Raw genomic sequence first — 18,523 nt, 5'->3', positions numbered from 1 at the left:
CAGTGTCCCTGGGGTAGATAAGAAGAATGTGGGCAAGAGATTTGGGAAGCCAGAGTGCGGTTCTGTGAGGGATCCCAAGTCAGACGGGTTACAACTGGGGCAGTTGGAAACAGGCTTACCATAGCTGAGTTCAGCAGTGAAATGGATAGATTCCTGTGGAAGCTGATGGCCCAACTTCTCCCCTCCTCTGTTTAGTTTATGCTTTCATATTGGGGTCCCACCCACATAGACCTTGTTCCCCACTCTGCCTGAGTGAGGAAACCAAAGTAAGATGAATAGAAGGACAAGTAACCTATTTTTACACCAGCAGCAGTGGAGGGACATCCTCCCACCAACCAGAAGGCTTCAAGCTCCTTCCCTAGAGGACAGGGTAGGCCAGAGCTCAAGCTTTCTCATCTGGCAGGCATGTGCTTAGAGAGCAGGATACACAGCTTCTGGAAACCAGAGTCCCATTAGTGTGGGAGGCCTCCCAGGGGTATCTGGCTTTCAAGTGCATATCTGCAAGAACTGTCTGCAGCTGTGTGCTTTGGTTTATAAATCTTTATTGTTACCTATTGTGCCTAGTCTTGTGTTAGGTAGGCATTATCCACAACAGAATGGTATAAGATATGGAGATGACCCCACTCCTCTTACTCCACTGAACTAAACCATGTTCAGTGTGCTCTCTTGAACAACAGATAGTGAAGAGCAAAAAGAACTGCAGTTAGTAAGTGGGTGAGAGGGAGAACTTCTGGAATATGGGGTTTTTGTTTTGGTTCCAGGGATTGAACCCAGAAGTGCTTAACCACTGAACCACATCCCCAGTTCTTTTTGAGACAGGGCTTCATATCCAAGCTGTGTTACTGAGGCTGGCTTTCAACCTGTGATCCTCCTGCGTCAGCCTCCCTATTGGCTGGGATTACAGGCATGCACCACTGTGCCTAGCTGGAATATGAGTTTTAAGGAAGGATAAATTGAGGCTACGCAAAGGTTGGGAACCAAGAAAATAATTGCAGGAACCAGGGTCTGTGGGAAAGGGCAGATAGGAGAAACTGGCTGAGCAGGACTGGAGGGACATCTTCTGGAAAGGAGGATTCTGGTGCCTGCACCTATTTGTGAATGCCCTCCTGCTCGCCCTTTTCAGGTCTCTTCCAGGTCTTCTCAAGCAGGGATGAACACTATACCCACTCATCCACCCCCAAGGGCCAGAGATCTGGACCTAGTAGTAATCCTCATTCTCTTCACTCTCAGCCTCGTCCTCAGGAGCCAGGTTCAGTGATCGAAGCTGGGTAATGCCTGTAGAGTTCAGCTGATCTGTAAACACACGTGGACAAAGAAGAGAGAACAGGGGAGAGGCTGCTGATGCACACGGATCAGTGTGTGGGAAGGCCATGCTTGTGTGCACCCACATGCACATACACATGTGGATTGTAATACACACATTCAAGGATCTTAATTCAACACCATCCAACCACCAGAGCTCAGCCTCCCACCCCTACTTACCTGGTGTGAGCACTGTCAAGGTAGCAGGAGCCTCAACCTCACCCAGGGCATTTCGAGCAAGGCAGCGGTAGGTGCCCTCATCACTGGGGCGCACAGCTTGGATCTGCAGCCAGCTTGTCACCTCAAACCTCTGCGGTCCACCCCTAAACTGGAGCCAGATACGGAGTCAGCAAAGTCATTCTAGGGAGCTCTAGGCTGCCTGAGGAAAACCTCTGCTCCATGCACCTACCTGCACAGAGATGTGGGGGTCATCACCTGGCAGCTGAATGTCCAAGCCATCCTTCCTCCACTCAATGGAGGCCATGGGGTAGGCAAACACCTCACAGCCAAAGATCACATCCTGCCCCGTCACATTCCAAATGTCATATGGCTGCGACACGATCTGAGGCTCTGGGGGATGGAGGTGGGAGGCCTGAGAACAGGATGATGTGTCTAGCCCAACAAGGACACAATATACCAATTCTCGTGGACATGTATTTGATGGAACACAATACATGCTGAAGTAAATACACATCCATAAACAAAACATGGCATGTACACACAGATACATAAAATATAGACAATAGGTACATATGAGGGTACAAAAACAGAATAAAGATGAACATGCACACATGTACACACAGAGCACTGTACAGACAAACTGCACAAGCAAGCACACAGACCTACATCTTAGCTTGCAGGCACTCTAAGGCTATTCCCCTGTCCTCATCCCACTCTGTGGGGGCCCCTTTCCTGCTATGCTTGTAACTAACACCTCCCTATTCTCTTCCCTCTTTTCTAACCAGGCCCAGTTCTCAAAGGCCTGAAGAACAACCCTCCCTCTACCCCAGCCCTGGCTGGGGAGAGGGATCTAAAAAAGGAAAGGGAACAGCGGGGGACCTGGGTTCATGTGGGAGAACCTGAAACTAAGCAGCAAAAGGGAACCCTGGAAGACTGAGGAAATTGTTGGGACCCCCCACTGTTGTGTTTGTTTTGCCAATGGCCCCAGCCAAGCCAGAACCCCTAGGGGCTCAGGAAGTGAGTTGCTGAAGCCGCCAAAGAAAACTAGAAACTTGGTGACCCTAGCCACCAAGGGATGACTAGAGGGAAAGCTGAGAAGTGATTCCCCACCCCCTTCATAAATGCCTATACGCAGGAGAAAGGAGAGAGGTTTGGGTTAACAGATTGCTTTAAGATTCTGCCCAAAGAAAGACTGATCGCATCTCTGATTAGCTGTCTGGCTTCAGAGGCCTAAGAAAAGTCTGGGGGTCTTTTTAATTTTGAACCAGTGATTGGTTATGTGCTTCCCTCCCTCGGAGGGTGGATCCCTGCCATTCAGGTCTGGGGATTTCAGGCGTCTCAGCACGCAAAGCTGCCAACAAAGCTCAGGACCCGCACCTTAAGGCAACTGCCTGAAGACCTGTTGCCAGAGCAGGGTAACACTAGAGGCCTCCCAGGCCTCATCTTTTTCTCTCCACCAACCAGAGACCAATGCCGTCGGGACTCGGGAAGCAGTGCCTGGAGAAAGTCCCAATCCCGGGGGTAGGGGTCCCAGGCCGTGCGTACCCGATTCGCAGGGCCCTGGGTGCGCCATAGTGAGGTTGGCGTCGGGCCGAGCACGGGCTGCCTCCTGCAGACGGCAGATCTGGTTGTAGGTACGGCCGTCGGAACCGCAGAGTGGGCGTTGTGAGCGGCAGGCACAGAGTGGCTCCGGCACCTCTCCGCGGCTCAGGTCACCGCCTGCGTCCAGCCGGCACTCAAGCTGTTCGCCGCAGCGCCCGTAGAAATGAGCGCTGGGGTCCAGGTCGCAAAGCTGGCCCTCGAGGTTGGCGCATTCCCAGCAGCAACCGCACGCGTCGCGCACCCGGCCCGCCAGGCAGCCCCGTGGCGCGACGCATTCTTCTGGCCGGCAGGGAGCGCAGCCCTCGCCCTCAGCAAGCAACCGCAGCCAGCCGCGCCGCAGGTAATCCGGGCCTGGGGACGGCCTTGCGCTGGTCGGTGGTGGCATCCACCCCACCAGTAGCAGTAGCAGTAGAAAGTGCAGCGCCAAGGCAACTGCGGCATGGTTAGCTGGAAGCCCTGTGTGTACTCGGGGCATCAGAGCGTTGCTGGCACCCTGCTAGGGAGGGAAGCCAGGTCAGGAAGTTGGAAACAATGCTTATGCTTAAAGACCAGCTTCACTGTTCCTTGTACCAAAGCTTCATCCTAGAACTGCCCTCTCCCCTGCTACCTTTAAGTTTCCTAACCGATGTCTACTGATCCCTAGCGGTTATCCAATTATGCCGGTTGGCAATTGATCGGGTTGCTCTTGGGGCCTGGGGAATGAGAAGAGAGATGATGGGCGATAAACGGGCTCACACGCGCGCGCACAACCACAAACACCACCAAAACCACTTCCATACACCACCCAACTCTGCTGCTCCTTGTTCCAGAGATGGATGAGAACCGGCATCTCCAGAAGTAAGAAGATGTTAAAGGGGCTGGGAAGGGGAGGGATGCCCCTTGTGTGTGGACGGGGGCTGAGGGACTCACCTATTGTCCCGGACTAGGCCCTTAGGAGCAGCTTGGTGAATCCAGTCCTTAAGAGCGGGAGGTGGAAACAAAGTAGCGGCGCACAGTCCGCTGGGCCCACCAGCCACCTCCACTCCTGCCTGAAGATTTTAGAAAGCCCACGGACTTGGATTCGGAGAGCAGCGCCTCCACCCCTTTTCCCCGCCCCTCGACGTCGCATACCCGACTTCCCCCTGACTCTGAAGCTGCCAATTTTATGCAGCCGCACGGGACCGTCCCGGGTCATTTCCTTCCAGTATGGCCCAAAGTGACAAAGAGAGCGCAGAGGAGCCGTAACTGGACACCGAAGCTGGGAAAGAAGGAGGGGTGTGAAAGCTGGAGACTGGGAGTGGGGGGTAGAAGGATGAATGCGAAGCTCAAAGGTTGGCTTAACGTCTTGGTCCTGTCCCATCTGAGTTAACAATCCCTAGGGGCGGTTAGAATAGCTGCTCTGGTGCCAAGTCATTTTACGTCGATGTCTGAGCGCATCTAGAGGGCAGGGTGAGCGCACATCTTCTCCTGGCAGCCCTGGGCTGGCTTTCCCGGAGGTGGTCACGGACTTGCCCACCCATCTTCTCCACTCAGGCTGCGACCTCGGCGTTACATTTGACTTTCTACATCTGGCCTCCTCCCTGCCCACTTCCGGCAGGTGCTTCAGTCCATGGACCAGAGGGCTGATTAGAGGTCGGAGCTAACTAGCTGCTGCGGGGAGAGGCGGGCGGGGCGCCTCCCGGGCGGGCGTAGCTCCGGATCTGGATTACGGGTTATCGTAGCGAGGCTGGCAGAGCCCGAGGCATTGAGTCTCGCGGCCGCCACCAGCGCCACCGTGGCACTTTGGGTTGAGGGCGGGGAAGAGAGCATCCCTGGAAGCCCGCCCACGTCACTCGGGTCAGCTAGACCCCGCCCCCGCCTGCCCGGAGCGGCTTACAGAAGCCGTGCCGCAGACAAGTTTGTAGGGGCGGAAATCGCGGTCTGCAGCCAAGGAAAGGGCGGCATTTAGTAGGCTCAGCTCCGGAGGCCAGGCCGCCGCCGCCTCAGCCGCCGGGTCCACCCACCAGATCTGCTGCGCATGCGCTCTACGCCCCGGAGTGATAGATTCGAAGGGGACCCGGGACTCTGTCCCCGAAAGATCATCTGAACTCGGCCAAGTCCCTCTCTCAGGGGCTCCAAAGTCGGGCAGACGCCACTCCCGACCAGAGACGCGCTGACGAGATGTAACACTGGGAAATACACCGCCAACCCGGACTCAAACTCTTAAGAGGGACGAAAAGCGAACTTCTCGCGAGGGCTAGAAACCGTCGCGAGAATCAGAACGGGAAATCTAGCAATTCCAAACAGGAAAAGCCCGCGGGTTTTTAAACTGGAAGAGAATGGGAGGCGCCATCTATCACTGATAGTTGTAGGTTATCCCTTGTCCTTGGCTTGAAGGGCAATTGAAGTATTGATCTGGGGGCAGAAGTGAACAGAGAAATGCAAGCAGCCCAGGAAAAGGCGACAGAGGGGTCTTGTGTAGCAGACTGGAGCCACCTAAGGGGGAGGTCCCTAATTGACTGACAAAACACCTTTAAGGGGAGGAGATCGCTGCCGCGGATACAGAACGGAAGCACTCGAAGATCTCTGAATGAATTGCTGTGGGCTCCTAAGGCTTAGAGCTGATGTTAAAACAACAAATTTCACGGATCCAGAAACTCTTATCCCTCTTTATCGTAGCTGGTTTACTTTCAGTGTTTGCTGTGTTCTCAGCCTCTAGTAGTAGGAATCGTACCTAACACAACACTGTATCTTGTGAACCTAGCCCCCGCGATTAGCAACACAGTAAATTCTCAGCAAATATTTGTGGATTAAATGTGAAAGACTTTTCCTGAACGTTAAAATCAAGTTTAACCTGGATTTTCTGAGTCGCTGATGAAAGACCAGATTGACAGCGAACGAGCGCCCTCTGGTGGGTTTTCAGCTCATGACAAGAGTATGAAAGTTCATAAAGCAGACAACAAAGATGTTGACTGTATAGAGGGACTGCTGTCACTTTAAAAGAGTTATTCCTGTAATTCTAGCCACTCAGAAGTCTGAGGCAGGATAATCGCAAATTCGAGGTCAGCCTCAGCAACTTAGCAAGACCCTGTTCAAAGTAAGTAAAAAGAGCCGGAGTAGGTAATTCACTGATAGTGCACCCCTGGGTCAATCCCCAGAAATTAAACAAAACAAACAAAAGTAAGAATAGTTTAGAAGGAAGTTGTTTACATATGTTACCAGATCTTCAGCGTCTGGTATTTAATCCATTAAGGCTCCAAAACATTCAGTAACACCTGCTTCAAAACAATACCACCTGTGTGCATCATAAATAGCAAAGAAATAGCAAAATATTTTGCATATTCATACTTTGGACGGGGTTCTTGCTGTTGGGCCAAAGGAAAAGAATTCTCTGGACGATATGAGCACTGCAATGAGAGAATCCAGGTGGCAGCATCTTTTGCATCTACATGAGGAAGGCCAGATTTAGATGAACAGGATGAAGTTAAAATTTGTCCTGCTTCATTTCCTCACTTTCCTGCAGTACATTTCCTCTTGTACTAAAGAAGGAATGAGGCATAGAATGTAGTTTGCTTTCCACTTGAATGATAGCCAGGAATTCAGATTATCATATTTTCACTTTCAATGACTGAGCCATGAAATAAGATAAGATGAAACAACATTAAGAATCAGTCTATACCTTGGTAAGATATTACTTGGGAGAACCCATACATTCTAACCTTTACTTTATGAACCCTGTTTTGACCCAGCTGGTAAAAGTAGTGGCGTTGCAACTGAGGAAGAAGTGAAGTGAATGGTGCATATTGACCTGTTAGATATGGATACAGAGGAACTGTGCTTCCTGTGAATATTTGAATCAGATAATCAAAAGGGGCTCAACATAGATAATTAAGATGAAATATTTTTATAACTACCTATTATGACAACTAGGTGAACTCAGAGTGAGAAACATGTCTAGGAAAACAAGATTAAGAGAATTATATGGATCTGATCACAACTGTGAAATATATGTAGTATGTATCATCCATAAACACTACGAATTTTGGAATAAGACTGCAAAATAGTTGAATGTAATGCTCACTACCCTTTGTTCTGTAAAATTTTTCATAATAAAAAATCAGAGGCTACATTTTTAGGTAATTGGAATGTTGAGATAAATGTAGAAAGTTGTAGAAAGTTGAGATAGCAAGATAGGAAGTAAACATTAAAATTCAGTTACAAGTAATGATATAAAATGAAGTCTGGAATAGTCAGGATCTGACTTTCTGGAATACCTAGGCATTAAAGCAAGTTGAATGAGCTTTAAGACATCTAGACAGAAATCAGGCTAACAATCACTTCAGTTTATCTTTCTTCCAGAAAAAGCCAACTAATTTATCCCTCCTCACATCCTACCAGTACTATCCCATCCATCTTTGAGATGGAGATTGTAACTCCATCCAACCTGATAACCAATTTTTGTAAGGATAAACTTAGAAAGGATGTTTAGAGTATTGTACATTCTACATTTCTTCTCTTTGTTTTTAACTTTTTTCATCAGGAAGTATAACAGACAAGCAGAAAAAAAGCACAAAATAGAGATAGATTTCATTCAATTAGTACAAAATGAACAATCATGGGATCCTCGTCCAGGTCAAGAAACAGAATATTGCTAACACTCCCGAAAGCCTCTACCCTGCCCTCCCCATCATTATCCTTCCTCTTCTCCCTAGAAAACAGCCTCCTTCCTTCCTTTCCTCCTTGCTTCCTTCTTTCCTTTCCCTCTCCCTGCCCCCTCCACTACCAGGGATTAAACCCAGAGGCATTCTACCACTGAACTACATCCCCAACCCTTTATATATATTATATGTATACAATAACCCTTTATAATATTTATTATATATAAATATATATTATATAAATTTATATTTATATAAAATTTTATTTTATATATTACATATTATATAATATATTAGAATATATACTATATATAATAACCCTTTATATATATACATATATATGCATATATATTTACTATATTTATTTTAATATATAATATATATATTTAAATTTGCAACAGATCTCACTAAGTTGCCCACACTGGCCTTGAAAATGTTCTCTTCCTGACTCAGCCTCCCGAGTAACTGGGATTAAAAGTGTACATCAACATGCCCAGCTAGACAATCACTTCATGCTCTATAATTTTACCTGGTTTTAACATATAAATTGGGACATACCTAGGTGTAGAATTACTGCTTTTGGTGATATGCATACTTTCAACACTAATAGATATCACCAAACCCTTTTTCCAAAGTTACTGTATTCATTTAGAGTCACCAGAAGTTAATGAGCATTCCCAATGTGCCAGACCATTGTCAACATTTGGTATTGTCAGTCTTCTTAATTTTAATTATAAGATGGCTAGTGCTGGGAGGGGGGTGAGGAGGGGTTAGGAATGAGAGTAGAATGAATAGGACATTATTGCCCTATGGCATGATTACACACTGGTGTAACTCTACATCATTTACAACCAGAAAAATAAGAAGTTATATTCCACCTATGTATGATGTGTCAAAATGCATTCTACTGTCATGTATAACTAGAACAAACAAAAAAAGATGGCTAGTTCTGCAATGATTTCCTCCCTTGGATTAAAAAAAAAAACTAATAATGAAATAATTTTAGACTTGTATGGAAGTTGCAAAAATAAGAAATTTCCCATGTACCTTTCATCCTGCCTACCCAATAACATTTTCTATAACCATAGCATAATTATGAAAACCAGGAAGTCAACATTACTACAATACTATTAACGTAACTGTGGACCTTATTGAGATTTCACCAGGGGGCTGGAGTTGTAGCTCGGTGGTTGAGTCCTTGCTAGCACATGTGAGGTACTGGATTCACATCAAGAGAAGATAAGAAGGACTGGAGATGTAGCTCAGCATTAGAGGGGCTTACCTAGCATGCAGAAGACCCTGGGTTCCATCCCCAGCACCAAAAAATAAAAAGAGAGACAGACAGACAGACAAGAGAGATGAACTGGGAGGAGAAGGTTAAGGCAAATAGTTCCCTGGGAAGTCAGGATGTTTGAGGGGCCTTAGGAAGAACCTCCAGTCAGTGCTGATATCAGAGCTAACATCTAAACTCGAATGCAGCCAGATTATTTTGAAAATAAACACAAATAGGGAATTGGTTCCATCCAATAATAACCAAAGGTGAGTATTAGGTGTGTTTTAGATAGGAGTGACCTTCTGTAAACTACCATAGTCCCTACCTGGCCTGTTTTGCTCATTTAAAATTCTTACCTGTCCCTGAAGTCCTAAAATTCATATTCCTTGAACTAAATGTTTCCTTAAGTTCTAGCAAGTTATAAAAATATTAGCTACCATTCATTAAATGACCACACTGTGCCAGGCACTGTGGCAAGCAATTTACATTTGTTAGCTTGTTTCAGACTTACAAAACAAGATGATTGTTTACCTTATCTTTTAGATAAGAAAGCTGAGTTTCAGCTTTCTAGGTAAGTTTGCCCACTCTCACACTTGTCAAGACTTATCAACAGAGCTAAGACTTGAACCTGGAGCTGCCTAGGTTCAAGACATAATTCTAACCATCACATTACCCTGACAGTAGTCTCATATCTTTGTCAATCTAACTTCATTGCAGCTGGAGCCAAAACGGCAGATATATATATATATATATATATCATATATATATATATAAATTTACTCCAGTAGCCAAGCTTTAGAAGTGCAGGGTATTGTGAGTATGCGCCCATATGGTAGAGGATTAGGAGGTGGGAAGCTGATGTGGAACATCATAGGTCACAGCATCTGGGGACATCTGAGGCCAAAGTGCTACAGGGCTTCATCAAGAGAAGACAGGAAACTAGGTAGGGTGGCACGCAATTGTATTCCAAGCCACTCAAGCCACTGAGAAGACTGAGGCAAAAGGATCACAAGTTCAAGGTTAGCCTAGGAAGTTTAGCAAGACGCTGTCTCAAAAATTAAAAAGGGCTGGGGATGTCGCTTAGTGGTAAAGTGCTCCTGGGTTCAATTCCAGCACACACACACACTAAAGGTCAGGGGCTGGGGATATAGCCCAGGGGTATAGCGCTTGCCTAGATTGAGGAAAGTCCCGGGTTCCATCCCCAGGCAGTGGGTGGGGGAGGAGATAAGAGAAATGAAGAGGGGTGTCAATTCCCTGGAAGTCTAGGATGTTTGAGAGGCCTTGGGGAGAACCTCCAGCAGCTCCAGCAGGTGGGAAGTGAGAGAGGTTGTAGCTAATGTCTGAGCTGCTGGTGTTGACAGAAACCTTCCTAGTTGTGGGTGGAGTGCGTGTGGCGGGCGGTGTTAGTGGAAATCAGGTGGCTCTCTGAGCGGGAGGGGGCGCGCAGTAGGAGTCTGAATCGAGGGACCTACACCTCCTCCTTCTGACTCCCCTCCCCTCCTTGCCTGAGTGATCTGTGGTGACCAGTCAGGTTCCTTTGCAGGAGGCAGCCCAACCACCTCGCAGGGGAAAATAGTCTTTGAGCCTTCCTTAGATGAAGAAGTACAGAACCTAAGGCCTTACTTAAGGCTCATTGCATTTCATCAAACTGGAAAGGGGAAAAGGCTTGTCCACAGATGCGTGGCTCCGAGGACAAAACTGGGAGGCTTGGCCGGGATCCCACATCGAAAGGCCTGGAGCGCCCTCCGGTGGAGGCCAAGAGCTCCGCAGGCGAGTGGCGGAGACTGCCGGGAGACCCGCAGAGGAAGTGCCAGCCACACCGGCGAGCGCGGTGTGCCCCCTTCCCACCTGCGCGAGGGCACCCCGCCCGGGGGGAGGAAAGGCGGGAGTCCGAGGTGGGTCGGATTCCCAGCCAGCCCCCTCCTCACAGGAGGCGGCCCATTATCCGGCGTCGTTAAAGAGCAATTAGATGGAAATTAAGCCGAGAACAAGTATTGATTATCTCATTAAGGCCGGGGGAGCCCGCTCTGTCGGGGAGAGTTTACCGCCGCTCACCCCATTATCTGCAAGGTGAAAGCCTGCGGTCATCAAAATCCAGTGATGTATCGATCTTGCCCCCATCCCCAAAGCCATTCCCAGCCCTCCTCCCTAGAGTAAGCGGGTTCTAGAGAGTGACACCAGGGTGTGAAGGGGTAGAGAAGGGTTCATGTCCCTACTCTGTCTTAGCACTTTCTCTTGAGTTCTCTTAGTTTCTTCAGCTTCTGGTCCCAAATGGGAATTCTTCCCTCATGCTACTGGGGTGGAGGGAGACGGAAGACAGTTCATATAACTCCAGGGTTGGAGAGAGGGGGACTCCTGTTGTTTTATATCCAAGTGGAGAAACCAGAGTTGAGACTGATTTCTATCTATCTATCTATCTATCTATCTATCTATCTATCTATCTATCAGGCTCTCCCTATGTTGCCTAGGCTGGCCTCCAACCTGTGCTCAAGCAATCTTCCTGCTTCAGCTTCCAGTAGCTGGGACTATTCGCACTCACAACCATAGCAAGGCCAAAGTTAGTGGAAAGAATGTTCTCCTGTTAACACAGAGTGTAGAACATTTCTGGGCCCCAACACCTAAACCAGGAGGGAGGGGGAAAGACTTTGGTTACCATCATCACCAAAGGAAGGGAAATACTTGGAGCCATCCTGCAGGCTCCCCAAGGTTTAAACATTCAGAATTCAGAAAGGGCTTCTTCTGGATCCCAGATGGTGTGAACTTTGGAGACAAATTACAGTGTGTTGGAAAGGAAAGTTGTTTTTATCCTAGCTTTGCTTCTAGTTGGCTGTGTGACCTCAAGTAAATCTCTGTGTTTCCAGGCCACAGATTCCTCAGAAGAATAGAATTGGAAGAGCCAGAAGGTTCCTGAGCCTTCAGATGCCATGATCTGTCAAAGTGCCTAGCTAAGGTTCCTAATGGCAGCTATGTGTGCTCCCTAGTCTGCCCTCCAGAATATTATGATCTCCAGGGGGTGAAGATATTGAACTGATAATCACAGAAATAATTATTAAGTTACAAATGTAACTTGAGTTAGAAGAAAGAGTGCAGGTGCTCAGAGTATTGGGGTGGACTTGCACAGGAAGCAGATGTTACAATAAACACACAGGGAGCAAGCCTGTTGTCCACTCATTCATTCTGCACACAATTACTCAATGCACACCAGAGCCATGGTGAGCAAAACCATGGCCTTTCCTTCCCGATGTTAGTCGGCAAGACAGACATCAATCATATAATTGCACAAATAAAGGTGAATGATATATGAATACATATACTAAAACATATGCCAAGGTGTAGTGAGTGATAAGAGAAATTGACTTTGGGGGAGGCGCGAGGGTGTCAAGAACACATTGGTCGGATCATCATTTAAGGTCGGAAATTCCTAAATCGAGTCGATGGGAAAACTGGAGGGGAGAGTGTCCACCGGAGAGAGTGCACCTTCTTCCCTCACGCGCCAAGACCCTGCCTTGCTTTGGAGCACGCCTACGTTGAAGACTGAGCGGGCAACATTAATACTAGTAACCCCATTGCTGGGTTCACTTGGGAGTCTCGGGAGTGCAGGCGGCAGGGGGTTGGGGTGGGGGCGAAATAGTGGAGGGATAGTGGCGGCAGGTGGTGCTCCTGGACCCGCGCGGGTTGGCCTACGCTGAGCTAGCAGCGCCGCCCCGGAATCTGGGCTCATCTCCCTGCCCCGGAGCCGGGCAACTATTAATCTTGGTTGACGGTTTCTCACGTCCTAATTGGGAAGTGGGGGAAGCAGCCCAATCCGCCCTAAAGGTAGAAGCGGCTAATGGGCCTCTTCATCACCGCCAGGAGCCGGTCCCCTGCGGAGCGCAAGGGCGCTGCAGCAGGTGAGACTCGGAACTGGCGGAGGCCCTTAATGAAGCTGCACGAGGTGGGGCGGACTTAGAGGAGCTCGAGGGGAGGGAGGCGGTTCCAGGTGAGAGGAAGGTTCGTCCACCCCAGCGCAGACAGCACAGCTCGGGGACTCAGTTGGCCTCACTTTACCTGAGGGGGGCTTCTGGTTCGCAGTGCAGGTGGCGGGGCGGCGCGGGGTGGGTAGAAAGCTGAGTAGACCGCACAGACATGGATATTTTCAGAGGTGACAGGGATTGGTTGGGATTTGGAGAAGAAGGATGAGATCGGGGTCTCCCTGTAATAGCAAGGACCGGGCACAAAGTGGTCGCACTGAAACTCTGCAGAACAGCGGGTCCCTGACTGCCTAGCTTCCTGACTCATACATTAAAGATGCCTAGGTGCCGAGACTGCGGCGCCAAAAACATGAAGACAATTTTTAATCCCGAGCATAAAGATACCAGGAGGTGGGGGATGCGGAGGGAAAATGACCTGCAAGGCCTGACCCAACATATGTCGGGGATGATGTTAGGAGTAAGTGTGAATTCCTGGACCTTCATATCCCAGTGATCCAGAGGGTCCGGTCTTTCCATAACCGCATTCCTAACCCCTCTGTGGCTCAGTTTCCCTTCAGAGGCGGGTTTGTGAGTTCCTCAAGCCTCCAACTCCCAAGATAGTACCTCTTTTAGCATATTCTAGCGAGATTCGAAATAGTCAACACCCCCTCCCCCATCCTGACCCAAACTGCCCTGGAGATGGGGGCTGGGCCCAGACACCGGCAGCCGCTCCTTGGCCCTCCCCTGGGACCCGCCTAGTGCTGAAGCCCAGGCTTCTCTGCCGGTTTTGCTGTCTCTGGCTCGCCGTCAGCCTTTCTCCCGCCCCATCCCGCATCCTGCCGCATCAGAAATATATTGTATTCTCACCTAATCCTGTTCAATTACAGCATAATAAAACACATAATAAAAACCTAATTCATTTTTCTCCGCGCCCCCCATCTCCCGGAATCTTCTTACTCGGGATTAAAAATTTGTCTTCATGTTTGTGGCACCGCAGTCCAGCGCCTCGGCATCTTTAATGTATGAGCCAGGGAGTTAGGGACCCGCGGTTTCTTCGGTCTTCGTGCCCGACGGCGCCTGCTAGTCACTTGAGGATACCGATGAGGAGGGAGGGAGGGCCATAGCCTTGCGAGAGGCCCCAGTGGCACACACCCTCTCCTTTCTCCGGGTAGGGGCGTTCAGAGGTCCCAGATTTCCCATGGTTGGGAGGATGGCACCTCTTCCGTCCAACAGATCCCGTGTGGCCTCCAGGAGGCGCAATGTGGAGCCGTGCTCTGGATCCAATTTGCCAAGGAAACTAGGCCTAGGGAGATGCAGAAAAGGGGCCTCCTTTTCTTTTGACTGCCTGAGCTGGCCTGGCCAGTGAAGCTCTGATTTCTAAATTTCCATCACTATTCCAACCACCATGTCAGTCTCTATGGGCTCCCTCATACCTTCTGTTGACATTGTGAATGTGAATTCAGTAAGAGGTGGTATATAGCTCAGAGGTACAGTGCTTGCCTAGCATGCAGTGAGGCCTTGAGTTCATCCCCAGTCCTACAAAAATGAAAAGAAGAATCCAGTAAAAGAAAATATCCTACCAAAGCACAGTACATGGTGAGTTTACAGATCTGAGACCCAAATATAACCCCAATGGTATTCTTTCATTGCTTCATTTCTTCATTCATTTACAACAGAGGTTCCCAAATTTCCTACATTCATGGAACACTTAGTTTCTCTGTATTTTTTATCCCACAGCATCCTAGCTCAAAAGAAATATTTAACTGTAGCACACCTATATTTCCAGCTACTGAAGAGACTGAGGCAGGAGGACTGCTTGAATCCAGGAGTTGGAGGCCAGCCTGGACAACAATGAATGAGATGCCATCTCAAAAAGGAGAGAGAGAGAGAGATTCAACTGTTCCTTTAAATACTTAGGTCCCAACAACTTAAGTTTTTATGTCCTAATAACTTTGTAGCTGTTTAAAAAACTAATGCACATAAATTGGAGGCAAAAATAATTTTTTGTGTGTGGTACTGAGGATTAAACCCAGGGCCTCATGCATGCTAGGCAAGTGTTCTACTGTTGAGCTGTATCCCCAATCAGAATATTTTTATTTCATTCTTAACCCCAATTACTTACTAATGAGATGTATACACCTGTTGGACTCTGCATAACCTCAGAAAACCTGAAGTCACCTTGGACACTGCCACCCTCATTTCCTTTTTCACGTTGACCCTTGTTTTAGTTCTTTTAAATCACAGCACCCATTGAAAGTCAGTTATGTAAATATATCATTAAATATTCAATCTCATGTTCAATCTTATGTTCAATCTCTGAAGTACTTCATGCAGTATCCAACAATGGGGTTTGCTATATTTTCCTTAAAATTTAAATGTCTTCCAGTAGTCCTGTGAGTTCATTGTGGTACCCTCAGGACCATTTGAAAACTGCAAATTTAGGAAGTCTGCCCATTCTCTTTGTGCAACAAGCCTCCTTAAGTTGTGTTGGAAAACTTTAGACAACTGAACCCAGGTCATCTGATTTAGCCAAAGGAAAATAACTTGAATCTTATCTACAATTTGGAGGTTGGATATATGCCGAGGATTCTAACAGCCTAGGGATTCAGGTGTTGGAAACCACCTTACAGAAATGGAGCATGGAAAGAAAATCACTATCAGTGATGTGTAAGCCTAGAAGGATGAACCAGACTCAGCTGAAGACTTCAATATTGCAGAAAGCGATGTTTCCAGGAATACTGTAGGGTGATGCTTTATCTTACTCCACCACTACTTAGCACCACCATCCCATCCCACTGTGCCTGGAAAGAAGGTCGTGAAAATGGAACTTTATCACCAAGGCCCAAACAACCAGGCTCTGGAACCACTCTATAGGAACTGGACAACTGTAAGGTGAAGGCATTTCCCTTCCAGCATGCTTTCAATGACGGCAGCTTGGTGCCAGCCCCAAGAAGCTGCAGAGGAGAGGGTGAATAAGCCCCACAGGGAACTGACAAAGGAAATAGGCATTGACATGTGCAGGGAAAAACCAGCTGGAGAAAGTGGCTCTTATTACATGTACTAAACTCTTTACCAAGCCATCTTCTGCACTTAGAATTCCTGGAGAGACATAAGAGGGAGGGTCATCCTCTTGTTGACTCATATCTTAAGACAAGTTTTACATTGCTCAGGGGACTTTTCAAGCCATGATCCCCATAAAATTCTTATACACCTTCCTGGGAGAATGGTCATGCTCCCGGCCCCCTCCAGGCTGAAAATCACTAGAGGTCTGAGCCATTGTTTCTCCTGTGGATGTGGCATGTTTTTTTACATTGGTTGAAATTAAAACAAACTGCCTTTGTAACCTTATCTAGGATCAACATAGGAGTGGGGTTTAGGGCACTTTGGGATTCCACATTCATTTATTCAGTACCTACTGTAGACCAGGCACTACTGTAGATACTGGAGCATATAAAAGTGAAGATTTAAGTTGTTTCTTAATCTGGGCTTTAGGTTTGCAAGATGAAAATGTTCTGGGCTCTGTTTCAGGACAACGTAAAACTATGCTTAACATTACTGTACATTTAAAATGGTTAAGATGATTTTATATGTTTTTAAAATTTTTTTGTGGGGGAGGTAACAGGAATTGACCCAGGGGCACTCAACTACTGAGCTACATCCCCAGACTTTTTTTTTTTCTTGAGACAGGGTCTCGCTAAGTTGCTTAGGGCCTCATTAAGGCTGACTTTGAACTTGCCATCCTCCTGTCTCACCCTCCTGAGCCACTGGGATTACAGGCATGTGCCACCACACCTGACCAAGATGGTAATTTTTATTAAAAAAAAAAAAAAAAAAGTGAAGGTTGGGGCTATAAATAGTAGGTATTTGCCTGGCATAGTGAGGTCCCAAGTTTGATTTCCAGCACCACAAAAAAAAAAAAAAAAAAAAAAAAAAAAAAAAAAAAAAAAAAAATAGGGAACTTCTCTCAGGGGGGATTTTCATTTAAGTTAGATAGAAACATCTGTATAGGACCAATAATAATATATGTTGTAGTAAATACCAATTAGGGTGATAACCAGCTCACAAGTATTGCCCTTCTTTAGGAATAGTCCCAACCTCAGAGGAGAACCTGAAGTAATGATGTCCAATGTCCTTTCAACTTGACCCTGAACCCTGGTTACCACCAAGAGGTAGACAACTGATCTGAACTGTACCAATTTTTGAAACCAGACAGGAGCTGGTTGAAACTGTTACCTGAATGGCAGTGCCCATAAACCCCAGCTACTGAGACTCCAAGCTGCCTAGCTTCCTGATCTTTCCAAGGCTTGTTAGTTAGCACCATCTCTGCTTATGAGAGTGATAGCCAAATCCTTCCAATATATTCCTCTATTTACTGATGCTAACCACAATCATTCTCTATTGCTTTCAACAAAATAACTTTAATTAAAATTCAAACCTGCTGAGGCAGGAGAATTGCAAATTCCAGGCCAGGCTCAGCAACTTAAACAGACCCTATCTCAAAAATAAATAAATAAATAAATAAATAAATAAATAAGAAAGGGCTGGGAATGAAGCTCAATGGTAAACATCCCTTGGGTTCAATTCCCAGTACAAAACAAAACAGGGCTGAGGGTGCAGTTAAGTGGCAGAGTGCTTGCCTAGTATGCCCCAGGCCCTGGGTTCAACCCCCAGCATCGCAAAACAAAAATCAGAAGTACTCCTTCTAGGAAATAAAAATATTGTTAATTGCCAATTGAGTAAAGACTTTCTGGTGATTGGGGGGCCTTCAGTCAGAAAGAAAATAACATAAGTGGTTAATTAATAGATCAACATAGCAAACTTTTGTTCCATAGGTAAGCACTTTACTCTGAAGGAGCTTCCTGGTGCCTGTTAGGTAAGGGTTATTTTCCTACTGGATGTGTTGGGGTAGGGTAGGGTTGTGTGTGTAGCCCAAGCTATGCGGGGTTCCTTCCATGTTGTTCCAGTAGTTAAACAGTTGCAAAATCTAGCGGGTCTGAGAAGATTGGAAGACAAGATAGAAGCAGCCCAGCCAGGCCCGGGGCAGGGTCTATCATTGTCCTCCACAGCCTGGGTGGGAACTGATGCTCCAGGGACCCCCAAACAGAAAAAAGATGTGCATAAAGGAAAAGAGAAGGGAGCACTCCAGGAAAAGAATGATCCGGCCAGGCCAAGATTTCTCCATAATTTATAGCAAAAGGTTATCCCCGCATCAGGCCCTGAGATCCGGCAACATCCATATTAAAGAACAAGGACTGGGGGCTGGGGAGATAGCTCAATAGCTCAGTCCGTAGAGTGCTTGCCTTGTAAGCACAAGGCCCTGGGTTCGATCCCCAGCACCCCCCCCCCCCAAAAAAAAAAAAAAGAACAAGGACTGGAAGAAGGGCCTTAATACTCTTCTGGCACAGGCTGCGTCTCTGCAGGTGAGAAGGTAGCTACTCTGTTCACCCAGAGGTCCATCTCACAGAGTAGGCACAGAGCCACAGTGAACGCTCCCTGAACGACTGGGTGCAAAGGCGAAGAGAAGGAGTGAGAGGCTGGCGCGGAGTTAGAGCCAACAGCCTGGGAGGCAGCGGAAAAAATATCAGGGTTTGGGCAGGAGA

The 18,523-nt window shown here is 47.4% G+C and overlaps 1 protein-coding gene across 5 annotated transcripts; it reads right to left on the bottom strand.

Annotated features, from left to right (window-relative positions):
- Positions 1 to 531: 531 nt before the first annotated feature.
- Kazald1 (Kazal type serine peptidase inhibitor domain 1) lies at positions 532 to 5,242 on the bottom strand. 5 transcript variants are annotated; one of them, XM_047553224.1, is made up of 6 exons: positions 3,994 to 5,053; positions 3,692 to 3,776; positions 3,028 to 3,577; positions 1,712 to 1,872; positions 1,483 to 1,630; positions 532 to 1,293 (listed from the first exon to the last, which is right to left on the bottom strand). In XM_047553224.1, exons 3-6 carry the CDS (start codon positions 3,557 to 3,559, stop codon positions 1,199 to 1,201), a joined length of 936 nt encoding a protein of 311 aa, XP_047409180.1. In that variant the 5' UTR covers positions 3,560 to 3,577; positions 3,692 to 3,776; positions 3,994 to 5,053; the 3' UTR covers positions 532 to 1,198. The 5 variants fall into 5 exon arrangements, with proteins under 5 accessions (XP_047409180.1, XP_047409182.1, XP_047409181.1 ...); XM_047553226.1 differs by lacking the exons at positions 3,692 to 3,776; positions 3,994 to 5,053 and adding an exon at positions 5,067 to 5,242 and having other exon boundaries at positions 3,028 to 3,580; XM_047553225.1 differs by lacking the exons at positions 3,692 to 3,776; positions 3,994 to 5,053 and adding an exon at positions 5,067 to 5,242.
- Positions 5,243 to 18,523: the final 13,281 nt, after the last annotated feature.

The sequence above is a fragment of the Sciurus carolinensis genome, chromosome 5 (genome assembly GCF_902686445.1).
Source record: "Sciurus carolinensis chromosome 5, mSciCar1.2, whole genome shotgun sequence".
In the NCBI taxonomy this organism is placed as follows: Eukaryota; Metazoa; Chordata; class Mammalia; order Rodentia; family Sciuridae; genus Sciurus; species Sciurus carolinensis.
The sequence above is the reverse complement of the archived record's forward strand: the minus strand, read 5'-3'. Positions and strand labels throughout refer to the sequence as shown.